Source organism: Prionailurus bengalensis, chromosome D4, assembly GCF_016509475.1.
Source record: "Prionailurus bengalensis isolate Pbe53 chromosome D4, Fcat_Pben_1.1_paternal_pri, whole genome shotgun sequence".
In the NCBI taxonomy this organism is placed as follows: domain Eukaryota; kingdom Metazoa; phylum Chordata; class Mammalia; order Carnivora; family Felidae; genus Prionailurus; species Prionailurus bengalensis.
In genome coordinates, this window is record NC_057359.1 from 25940695 (window position 1) to 25953698 (window position 13004).

At 43.8% G+C, this 13004-nt stretch overlaps 1 protein-coding gene across 4 annotated transcripts in view; it reads left to right on the forward strand.

Moving 5' to 3' along the window:
* NTRK2 (neurotrophic receptor tyrosine kinase 2) overlaps nt 1-13004 on the forward strand; it is a 338528-nt gene that overhangs the window by 190598 nt on the left and 134926 nt on the right. For 2 of the 4 annotated variants that reach the window (XM_043565700.1, XM_043565701.1), the window contains one exon: nt 557-4162. The exons of the other annotated variants lie outside the window; for them this stretch is intronic. In XM_043565700.1, the coding sequence (XP_043421635.1) occupies nt 557-585 (29 nt within the window). In that variant the 3' untranslated portion in view covers nt 586-4162. Of the gene's footprint in view, nt 1-556; nt 4163-13004 lie in introns of those variants that run through there. 4 annotated transcript variants of the gene reach the window in all.

The window sequence follows — 13004 nt, forward strand, 5'->3', positions numbered from 1 at the left end:
CATACTAGAACGTGGGCCTTCTATTACCGGATCCTCTCATTTTTCCAGCAAGAACAGCATTTATTATTTTTATGTGAATTCCCTAAGGTTTAAAACACTGGGTGGGATCAATAAATTATTTCCATATGAGTCATATTTGGTCCATAGTCCACCATCTGTTTGCGGCCCCTGAGTTAGACCTTAAAGGTCAATTAATACAAACCTTATTTTACAAAAGATGCTCAGAAGTGGCTTGTCCAAAATGACACAGCCTCCATGCTTGCATAGCTTTGCTTTAAAAACAAAACAATGAAAACACAAGCAAAAAATCAGGATCAAACCAGATTTCCTTAAATGATGTGTCAAATCATTTAAGTGAAGGATGATGATAAATTATTTCCCCCAAAGCACTTTTTCACTCTCAGGAGCTATGTGAGTGGACTCATTAAAAAAAAAAAAAAAAAAGAAAAAAGAAAAAAAAAGTCCAGAGATGGTTTGCAGGATTTTAGAGCAATCTGAACAGGACTGAACTGCTCCTGAGCACTTTCCAATAGCAAGTCTGTCTACTTTATTTCAGGGCCCAGAGGTTCCCCCAAGACCGCCTGATAATAATTTGGTATTTGGAGGCTCCTATGTCACTGCAGGAACTAATGGAGGCTAAATCCATGGCTGATGGAGGAGAAGAGTTCTATGGTTATCTGCAAATTCTGGCCAGACAACATCTTGACGTCACTCCTTAGCTTCCATTACCTAGCCAAGCAAGAAGTTGCCTTCCAAAGAGAAAGCAGTATGCTCTAATGACTAAGCCCTCAAAGTACTATGCCACTTTAACTATAGACCCATCTCCTCGATCAATCAGGACGGCAAGATGGAGCTGAGGAGCTCAGCAACATCCAAGTCCGGAGTTGGTCTTTAATTCAACTAGTCTGTGTAGACGTGTCCGAAAACCACGTCGTCTGACAGCACGGGGTGGTTTCCCAGTAGGATTTGCCAACTCGGCTCAAGGGCAGCGGTGCGTTATCCTCTCCTTGACTGCTGAGAAAAGTTTTGACAGGGTACAATGGAAACACACCTTCTGGGCTGAAAAAAAAATAAAAGAAAGAGAGAAACACTAACCAGCAACTCCCTCCTCCCCCGGCCCCGAATCATCAATCTTGGGTTCTTTCGAAGGGTGGGAATGCATTATAGCTTCCCCTGCAAGAAAACTGAATGCTGTAGACTTACTGTCATCCCTAAATGTGTGTCTTTCCTAGAGCAGCCTTGTAAATTAGCTAGGGTCCTAGGCCTGAGGCCAGAATTAAATTAGAATTGTCTCTAAATATGAACTGTATGTGTTTGTCCATGTAGCGCATGCCCCCTGTGAGTACCTAGGGCTATAACTCCCTAGGGCAGATGCATATACAGAATTCTGACTCTTTCCCTTTGATTCTGCTTCCAGTGAAAAGTGGATATTTATTGATTTCCTGCAGAGTGTGCCATACTTCCCCAGGTATTATAGTTCACGCGTACGTGTGTATGTGCGTTCTCGTTGGTTTCATGCTTATTAGGTGATTATGTAGATAAGCACAGATTCATAGACCAGCTAGGAGTAAGGAAATGAGACACAATAAGGAGAGGGAGCCTTTTAACTGCGGTTGAAAAGATCACACAGGGCACTCCTCCTGCTCCCCTTAACTGCCATACCCAAACCGTTATTGTGTTAACAATAAGGGGAGGAAGGGAGGTGATATTTTTCACAGAACTGCAGGGGTTTTGAACGTATTTGCAGCGTCACTTTGAGTACACACGAGCCCAAATCCTGAATTTGTCTTGAATCCAGGGCTGAAGGAGCGCTTTAGATCAAAGGATGAGAGTCCTAAGGGTGACCCGGGGTTATCAAACGCCCGGTGGGTGTGGCCCATTTTGATGGTCGGGGACAGGATTTACAACCAGGTGGAAACAATTGCTTTAGCACTTTTCTGTATCTTTTGCCTATTCATTTTTGTCTTTCAAAAGTGTATTTTCTTCTAAGCATTTAATCGGCCGAGTAATAGCTGTATTGGGAACTGTTTATATCCCTTTCGAAGGCTGTGACCTGCACTTTAAAAATAAGCTAAGCCCATTCCGCCCAGCGTGAGTGTTCGGACGGAGGGGAGAATGCAGTTATTTTAGGATCCTTAGAAACTGCTTCGTTTACAGCACACTGGCTTGACAACTCATCCCTTGGGGGTCTTCGTGGCTCGAATCTGAGGTCCCAGACTAATTCTGTCTCCCTCTTGGTGCCGTAGCTCCCCATCGCTAGCTATAACAGCTTGATATCATATTCTCTTTTCAACTCCAGAGGAGATGGCAAGAAGCTATCAAATAATGCTTTAAAAAGCAACTTGAGTTCCCTAGAAGAAAGGAAATGAATACATGCTGCATAATTACATTTAAAATGTAAGCCATGTTACAAATTCCACAGAGATGAAGCTCGGTTAGCAAACCAGTTTCAAGCACGTTTACATCTAAGTCAGATAAGAGATGCCATTTTATTAGCATTTGACCACTGGGTGATACCATTCGTTCTCAAAAAAGAAATGCTACTCAGAGGACACCGGGACCTCCTAGAGAAACCACGCCAATCCCACATTTAATGGCCGAAAGGGGAAAATGACTATGGATTTAGGGGGAGAGACACTCTTAGTGATGTTCTCAGACTTGTTTTTACTTCCACACCTTTGGCCAGCCAACATGGAACTATGCATGCCCCCACGTCAGACATTTCAGTCTGATGTCACCTAATCATCAGCGATGTCCTGGAAGCACGCCGGTGGACGCGGAATCCTAATGCATTTCTTCTGAGCACTTCCCAAGGCCCAGCCTGACTGGAGCATGGGTGCCAGCAGGATGAATCTAGTCCGGTGGCACCTCCATTTTGGTTTCTGGTTGGTCACGCTTGCACGTGCCGGCAGATTGTGGACCAGGGCCAGCTCAGCAAACACAAATGCAGAGGAGTCTGTTATGCTGCTAAGAATCTCCTGCTACCCAGATGCTGGGAACAGTTGAGTGCTCCCTGTGGCCAAGCAGAGATGGCACGATGGGAGTTTTTCTGGGACGTGGCACTCAGTCCTGTATGGCCGCCATTATAGCAGAGTTCAGGTTCTTCTCCTTGTGAAGTGCACATTTCCTCCATTTTTGTTAATTCTGCCAGCCCGGGGTGGGGGGGGGGTAACTCACCGTGGCAGAGCTTCTTCTCAGATTACCCATCATGCCAGCTCTCCATGTTCTCTTTATGCTCACTCACGTTGTAGTTGTTTGACTGAATATCCTTTTCCTTGGGAGTCCTCATTTCCCTTGAAAAACAGGTAAGATGAATTTGCTCTATACCATGGACAGAACTGAAGAAAGAACTACATTTATTTTAAGTTTATTTATTTATTTTGAGAGAGAGAGAGCAGAGGAAGGGCAGAGAGAGAGGGAGAGAGAGGATCCCAGGCATGTTTCACGCTGTCAGAATGGAGCCCGAGGTAGGGTTTGAACTCACAACCCACGAGATCATGACCTGAGCTGACACCAAGAGTCAGACGCTTATCCAACTGAGCCACACAGGCTCAGGCTACTTCTTCATTCAACCTGATAGCCGAGCACAAAGGCAGTCTTGCTGCTAAGACTCAGCCCCTAAGTGGGAGCCCCGAAGGTTCCTGGATCCATGCTGCCCTCTGTCTGAGCCTCCTCCCTTTTGCTGAGAGAAGTCCGTGTCTTTCTGAATGCTTGGCCTCCTCAAAGAGGAGAAAATTAGAAGGCAGTATTTGTGCCCAAAGGAAAAGAGAATGTTGGTACTATAGTGACTACCAGGACTGAGGAGGTTCCTAGGATGCCAAACATTCCGTTTTAAAACGAGGACAGCCCCAGACAAAGCACAATGGATTGGTCGCCCTAGATGGCATAGGCTTGGTGATTTCTGCTGGTAAGACAGAATTAAGTCTTAATGCCCCCCCAAAGCCTTCAGGTACCCTAGAATGAGATATTTTAAAATAGAAATAAATAATACAAGTTATAATAGGAAATTTGGAAAACATAAGAAACAAAGATGAAATAAAAAATCACCTGTAATTCCAACCATTAGAGATACCAACTGATATCAGTTAAATATGTATATGGCTTTCCAGACTTAAGAATATCCTTTTAATGCCTGTGATATAAAGTCTGTTTTTGCCTTTGCCTTTATTTGTACTGTTCATATTTCTTTCTTTTTTTAAGTGTTTATTTATTTTTTTTTTTTTGAGAGAGAGAAAGAGACAGAGTGCAAGCAGGGGAGGGGCAGGGAGAGAGACACAGAATCTGAAGCAGGCTCCAGGCTCCGAGCTATCAGCACAGAGCCCGATGTGGGGCTCAAACCCATGAACCATGAGATCATGACCTGAGCCGAAATTGGACGCTTAACCGACTGAGCCACCCAGGTGCCCCTGTTCACATTTCTGTAGTAATGGCTCACCTTGGGTGGATTGTGCTGGAAAGTCTGTAGAAAGCATGTTGGGTATGTTGCTGCCAGTTTCAGATTTCTTATCTGCTCAGTGGTACTCAGGAGTTAAGACAGGTTGACAGGCTGAACGTGGCTGGCCACTTCAGGTCTGGCTTAGAGGGACCCTAAATTCAGAGGTGTTCAGCTCACATGGGGAGTGTCACAGAGGAAATGAAGACTGTGTCGTGTGCTGGAAAGATTCAGGAAAGAAGAGGCCCCTTGTTCTGCCAAGGCAGACTGACAGGATTGGTTTGAGGTCAACACTTTTGATGACTCCAGATGTAGTTTATTGCTCAACCGAAGCAGATGATCACCTTTTGTCCCCTACTTGTTCGCCCTAGCCAGGTAGCTCCTCTTGGGGACCTGAGTGTGCTGAATCTTAAGGGCCTGGCTGGATACATCTAGTATGTTTCTCACTATTTAGGGACTGCCTTTCTTCCACCCAGGATCCCTCCAGGTTGTGCATGAATCTTTGATGAGTTGGAATGTCTCTTTAGTCATTCAGCCATCCCTAAACTTGATTGAGTTAGCTGCCTACTGATCTCCAGATTTTTTATACTGAAGGGCTTCTTTCTACTTCTGATGACTTAGGCATCTAGGCCGAGACCGGGATTCTGGCAAGGGGACCTTTATCAATTGTACAACATATGTAGTATGTCAGTGTTGGTATTATGGTTGACAGATTCTAAAAATGAGTTCAGAATAGATAGATTCCTATGATCAGTAAGAGACAAGACTTGTGTGAGTTTGAACCCAAGCAGGCGTGGGAGGGAGGGGAGAATTCTAGAAAGAAAACAAGGATCTAACACCTAGTGTCTAAATTATTCTTATCACTTACCACACATGCTATGAATATGGGTAGACGTCAACATTCTCTTTATCCTGTTGCTATTATTTAGCAGCTATTTAACTGTGCCATTGACCTTCTGGGTGCAGTAAAGTAGAAACCAAACTCAGTATTAGGTAATGATGAAATGTAGACTGAGTGCCATATTCCTAATGTTCCAACAACAAGGTGGTTGATGTAGAGGGGACAGGATACAATCCTATGCTAATTATATTGAAAGAGTTAGTCTTCACATTCGAGAATGTCTTTATTAGAGGAGATTACATGATATATCTGCTTGTAAAACAGCAGAGGAACAACTGAGCAACCACCTGACTTGTTTTCTGGCAAGAATGGTGGGTGTCCTGGTCTGTTTCATTCCCAGTACTCATCCCCACCCTTGCTCTTGAACACAGTTCTCTACTGGAGTAACAAAAGTTGGCTTTCAGTCCATTGCTAAAGAACAGAGAGAAACTTAACCTGTTATCCAGAGACAGGACTCATACTCTTACCTTCTATCAGTTGAGCACTAACTGGTCTCACCCTGTCTTCATCCTGGTCTACTCCTTTTGAACCATAAATGTCAATCCCTCTGCCCTTCTCATGCCACCCCTCTCCCTCCTTTTCTCTGTGTATTGGGTTCAGGAACCATGATGCTAATGATGACATTTCTTCCCAGCTCCTACTTCCATATTGCCATTTGCTGATACCCACAGAAGCAGATTTGCGCCCATGATCACTGCCTGAGCCTTATTTAGATAAGGCTGTTTGTTTCTTTCCAAGGGCCGTGACTTTTAGGATGTTTCTCTCCCTCCTGAGAGATTTTGTTTTGACTTGACAGTAAAATTCCTCTATTTACATATAACATCTTAGTTTTCCTTGAGCCATACCCAGACTTTTATCAACATTGGTTTGGGAAGAGGAAAACACTCATTTCATTAGTAAGATACGGGGGATGGGTTGCTCTGCCTTGGATTCCTGAACACCCGAGCTTTGGGGAGGGAGATGATGGCAAAGTAGCAAAGGGAGTAAGATTGTCACTCGCTTCCTGAATCATTCTTCTTCTCTGGGCTTCGTATACTATCTTTTGTTTCCTACAAATTTCACCCCAAGTTTCAACAGAAGTAGATCCTAGTCAGCTTTGGGTCTGACAGCTGATCTAAGGGTACGGTCCTTGGTGTTGACAACTCAGTGCCATCTTTTGTTCTCCTGAAGAGATCTGTGTCATTGAGGGCTGAGCTTCTGTGTGTGGGCCGGGCTCTGGGAGGGATTATTGGGTGTGGGGGGCAGTGAATTCATGTGGGCCCTCCACCCTCTGCACACTTCTGAAGGAAGGGACTTGTGCAGGTGGATATGGATGCCGGTTCCATACCAAACCAAGTCTGGGTGTTGCAGCCATCCCCTCTGTGAGGTCTTCCTGCTTCCCCACCACGGGGCAGTGAGCCTCTGGTGGCGGGGCACCTGCCTGCTGACTTATAGTGCTGGTTCACAGCACTTCGGCCCTCTGATGCTGCACCATGGTCTGCGGGGGTGGGCTTGGGAGGGGTCTTTGTTGACTGCTACATGTTGCTTCACTTTCTTTCCCTCTCTCCTTTGATGCAAGACAGCAGACCTGAAACATGACTTGTGTTCTTTTACTATGTTCAGAGACTCCATGGCTTGTCTACACCTATGTATGAGTGAGCAGTGGAGCTGGGAACTCGTTATTATATAGACATGTACACACGGAAATGAGATCTGTTATTTTGGAATTTGTGATGTAGTTGATAATTCAGAGCCAAACACGTATACCAATAAAGACAAGTGTGAGATCCATGGGTCTGTTGCCTGCTTTTGTTACCTACTGATAATTATTCTTACGTGGACTTGAGAATATAGCTGAGTGTTGGGATTCCGAAAAGCACCACAAATAACGTCCTAGAAGTTGTCCCCATTTGTCCCCATTTAGCTCCCAAGCAGACTCTCTAGGCTTTCATGAAGCTCCCTCTGCACCCAGGCAGGGCCAGGATGAGGGTAAGGTGGGTGAGGGCCTAATTTTTTTTTTTTTTTAAATGTTTATTTCTTTTTGAGAGAGAGAGAACACAAGCAGGGACGGTGCAGAGAAGGGGACGGAGGATCCAAAGTGGGCTCTGCGCTGACAGCAGAGAGCCCCATGTGAGGCTCAAACCCACGAACTGGGGCTTGAACTCACGAGCCGTGAGATCACTACCTGAGCTGAAGTCAGACGCTCAACCAACTGAGCCGCCCAGGCGCCCCAGGGTAAGGCAGGTGAGGGCCTCATTTAGGGCGCCAAATTTAAAGGGGCACCAACAGTCTCAGAAATGAAGATAAATAATATTTTAATGAACTCTTTTAAAGGACAAAAAGTAATGCCAAAAAAATTTGCCAGAAAGTATCACAACTTTAAAGAAGGATGGATCTAAGAGGGCTGCGATTAAGTGAGGTCAGTCCTGGACGTTTAGGGTCACATCCTGTCTTTCTTTAAAATTTTGATATTTTTTTCATTTTAGACGTTTGTATTAATTTTTATTTTTAAAACGATTGCATTAAAATATAATGCACCTCAAGCACTGAATTTCGGGTGTTCCCGCAAATTTTATGCACAGAGAATCTCTCTTCCGTCGGTGCTAGGCCTGTCCCTGGCCACAGGCTCCTTTCTGGCCTGGATCTGGCGTAAACCTCACTATTGCAAAGGTCAGTTTTGTACATATGAACGGCTGGGCTGATTAGCGTTCAGTCTTCTCTCCCTTCCTGTATTCCTGGCCCAATTGTCCTTCCTCACCACCCCCGCCCCCCACCTCGTCTGACCCTGGAGAAACATTTCTCTGACACTCAGCACTGCCAGCATTAACCATCCTGTGCTACTGCAGAGACATACCCTCTCATCTTCTCACTGCATTTTTTTGTCTTGTATGTGACTCTCCAGAGTGAGGAAATTGAACAAGGCTGCCCAAAAAGTTGAAAATTAAAAAAAAAAAAAAAAATGAGAGAGAGATTCCTTTAAAAAGGTAAAAAAAAGATCAAGAAGGTCAGGGGAACTTCTTGGTACATTTGAGAAATAATCTAGGGGAAAAAATTAGATAAAGGTCTAAAAAGTAAGTGAAATTCCTTTTAAAAATGTATTAGATATTGCTTTTATTTTCTCATATTTGGAGTTTGAGTATTACATTCACTGTATTAAGGGTATAATATTTGAGGTTTAAAACACTTCATTTTCACCTAGCTTGTTCTTTAATGTCATGAGTTTCCTTTGTAAAGTCTGCATTGTTATTATTATTAAACAAGCAATATCTAATGCCTTTAACGTCCCAGGTCCTATGAGTTGGCTTTGGCACATTAAAAAACAAAACAAAACAAAAGGACCATGAATCCTTGTCCATGCTGCAGGACAGACATTATTACTCTGTCTTACAGGTGACCAAAGCAAGGCCCAGAGAGGTTAGGAGGAGAGTTAACGGACCCGAATTACACCCCCAACACATGGAAGAGTTTATATTCAGGCCTCAGTCGGCCTCCCTGAAGACTGGGGCTCTCTTGTCTAGTCTAGTGCTGCTGCTGACCTTTTCCAAAAACAAAGTCTGGCAGTTTTCTAATTCTGCAAGAGGAATTGTAGTGTTGGCATTGCACCTTTCATGTGGGTTTATCAAGTTGTGCGGAGTGTATTAACCTTTAGACATAAAGGCTGAGGAAATGCCATATGGCGGGTTGTGAACTTACCGTTGGTGGAAAAAGGAGCCAGTAGTCACTGACCCCAGGCCCAGTCCGTAATGTAAGGGTTGACTCATGGCCTGCTGGGGCAGTAGTGAGTTTTTCTCCGTAGAGTATTTACCAGAAATACTGAATAATCATGAGTAATCAGCCCTTATTCTTTAATTAAAATCATGTAAACATCCCACTTTCTCCCCTCCCCAAGCCCATTCTAAAAAGTTTGCTTTTTTGTTTTATTTCAGAAATTCCTAGGAAAAGCTTTTGATACTACAGACCCCTAACTCTTTCTCGAATGCCTTCACTCTTCTGAGATTAGCACATACGTTTCCTACGTGAACATGATGTCCATCTTTCAAAGGGCAGAGTTCAAAGAGTGCCAACTGGTTTAGGAGCAAATGGAGGTGCACACATTTACTGAGTGTCTGTAGGCAGTGCTGTGAGGGTTGGGGCACCCCCAGTACCCACCTGGTCACCCTGTTCTAGGGAGCCCAAGGGGACACAGAGGCTAATAACACCTCTCCCCAAACATTCTACAGGCAACCAGTTTCGATGCCAGCCACGTGTGAGCATCTCATAGGACAGACAGATCACTTTTCTTGCTCATACTCTATAACTCACTCTTTCATTTTCCATGCAAAGCTTCCTGTTTCCAAACTTTGCATTAAAAAGGGTCAAAATTCAGGGGTGCCTGGGTGGCTCAGTTTGTTGAGTGTCTGACTTTGACTCAGGTCATGATCTCATGGTTAATGAGCTCAAGCCTCGCATCAGGCTCTCTGCTGTAGCATGGAGCCCACTTGGGATCCTCTGCCCCCACCCCCCACTCTCTCTGCCCCTCCCCTGCTTGCACTCTCTCTCTCAAACTCAAACTCAACTTTGAAATATTACCAAAGAGAGAGTGCGATGGGTCTTTTGCTTCCCCTAGAATGGGGGTTGTGTCCGTTTCTGCAGGTACCTAGGCACATTTGCCAGTATGGAAAGTCTTGCCCAAATGAAATGAAAGAAAACAAATCTCTGACGAATAAGCCTATCTGGAACATTTAACAATGAAACTCCAGGATGGGGCGGAGTAGAGGAGATGGGGATAAAAGTTCAGATCAGGCTCAGTATGTTTAATCACATGTCTCTGGCGGATGCTGAATGTGTGTCATCAGGAAGTCACGTCTTTCCAGTGGCAGTAGTAAGTCATTGAATGATATTGAAAACTGCAGATGGGAATACTTATCAACAATTTTCTAAGTTTCTAATCATGGGCTGTTCAATGGATAAACAAGTGCGTTGGCATCTCTGGCTTCTAGAACCTTGCCCAGGACATTGTAGGTGCATGATAAATGTGGCGAATAACAGAGTGAACAAATAAAAGGATAATGGTATCTACTGTATTTGTAATCTGACTGTAGCAGTGAGGGAAAAAATACATCTCTACCTCACCGAGTGTCAGGCATGGCTAATATGCGAAAGATTCCTCTCATTTCGGTAGGAGCAGAAGTTAGGCAGTCTTCCCATTTGAATCACATGTTATCCACCCCTGTGGCTATGTCAGTTCACTTTTGGGTGTAAAGCTTTTTTCCTGTTTTTCCCTTCCTCCTCCCAAGTGGCTCACATTTTGAGACTTCTCCTGTATGGTTTTGTAAAATGGATTGCAGGCATGGTGATGCTTTATAATTTGTATTCCAAGTCAATAATTTCTCAGGAATTTCTCCTCAAGTTCCAAGGGTGACTTTATGGAAGAGAACTGGCCACAAGAGAGATATGTAGAGGCTTCCAGAAGGAGGCCAAAACTAGAGGTAATATAAAGACTGAAAGAAGAGAAGTTCTGGAGAAACAAGAATAAACTGTACCCTCAGGGACTAAAAGCAGTGGCCACTGGGAAGATTTGAAGTTCATGGACCAAGAAGGGGCTGCTTACAAAGACAATTAGGGTGCCTGTTGTCAAAAAGAAACTCAGAAGTTTCTAGGGAAGGAGGAGGGAGTTTTCAGGGTCAATGCTTTAGGCGTGTCAGATGACTCCTTCCTGGGACTAATCTGTAAGTTTCAAGTGAATATTTATCACACAGTTAATAGATGCCAGCCACTGTACAATGTGCTTTACAAACATTTATCTCATTTGATCTATACAGCTACCTATGCAATAGGTATTATTATTACTTTCATAACATAGTGAAAAAGAATAAGGCCCAGAAAAATTAAGCAACTGGCCCAAGGACATGTAGTTACCAGGCAGAAGGGCTAGGTTTTGAACCGAGGCAGTCTGAGTCCGGCGTCTGTTTTCTTAAGCACACATGACCTAATGTCCGTCTCTCTGCCTCTGTCTCGCCAGCCAAGCTAGTCCTTTCTCATGTTCCCCCAACACACACACATTGGCCCACAAAGGATTTGAGGCAGTTTGCGTTGGGAATTTAGCTAATTTAACTAATGAGATGTATTTACAACTTTCTCCTTTTGCCCCTAGTTTAAACCCTGAAATTTCCGCCTACTCTATAAAAAGTACTTTTTGCATTCTCAACAGCCTGTGACAACACAGTCAGGAATGATCTCAAATGGTGAAGACCAGGGTCTCAAGGCTTCGTCTCTGATGGAGAGCTACTCAATGATAGTGACATGGCTTTGGGTAGTGATGGTAGAGCCACCTGGTAACCTTCTGTTGGAGCTTTGCCCAGCCTCTTTCTTCTCAAGTACCCAGCAAAGCTGGGGCGCACCACTGTTGGAGGAGATCTGTACCTATTTACCCTTGACCCTACACCATCCAGCTAGTCAGTCAGCTATTGGCCGCCATCAGCAAGCAGAAACTTTTGGACCTGTGATCCTCACTGTGGTGTGTGTGTGTTGAAAGAGAGAGAGAGAGGGAGAAAGAGAGAGAGAGAGAGAGAGAGAGATGGCACCCAGAAATTTTAAGAATCAAATCCTTACAACCAATATCTATCAAAATGGAACCACTAGAAGTAAGGCCAGAAAATCTGCATTGTTCAGAAGCCCCCAGATGATTCTGATGCGTGTTGGAGTTTAGGACAGTTGCTTCAGGCCAGACTCACTGTAGAAAGTTCTCTTCCGGAAGGACCATGAAACTTGGTGAGATGTAGAGGCAACCACTCTGGGGACATGTTTGTACTTTTGTTGCTGATCGGTTTTGCTTGGCCCTCCCTCCTTTGATGACATTTGGCTACCCTCTCTGGTCTGCATGAAGCTCTTATAGGTCTCTCTGAACATGCAGATATTTCACTCATGATTGGCTAGGACATAGGAGATGAGATTTGGAGGGCACAGTAACAGAGGGACTCACAAGGCATTTAAGGAATAGTCCTCGTTATTCTAAGTACAAGTGCAATGTCTCCATGAAAAAATGACTCCTATTTCTAAACAATTGACATAGAAATGGACTTCGGTAACTAGATCCATTTATGAGTTGGCCGGGGCGGGGGGGAGGGTTCCTGATGTATTAACAATGTACTGGACACAATGAAACAGGTAAATGAATAGCAGAAGAGAGGAATTTGTACTTCTTTATTATTTCACAAACACAGCATAAAATTACTAACATGCAAAAACTCCCAGGCTCTACTAGTTGAAGAAGAAAGGATCTAGGAGTAACTTGGCAAATTTTGTAATCTGCATAATCAACAAAATGCAGAAATGCCCAAACTGGGTCGGATTAGGCTCAGTACTTCTGATAATTTGTTTCTAAATGATAAGAAACTTAAGGTTTACTCTAGGGAGTCAAGTTCACGAACTCAGTTAATTTTCTTCAGAGAAAATATACTATCATAATGCAAAATGGTAAGAATGGTAATTGCTACATAACTCAGCATTCGTAGTATAAGGAATGATTGGGAGATGATTTCATCCCTCCCACAAATTCTTAGTTTTCTTTTGGAATTTCATCTTACGTGATTTGATCTGTGCACAATAATGTAAGAAGAGATAATGGGATTTAAGGAGGGAAATGATTGAATCACTGTGTCCCAATAAAAAGTGGTCAAATTGCATTTCACTACATAATGAATTCCGCTCCAA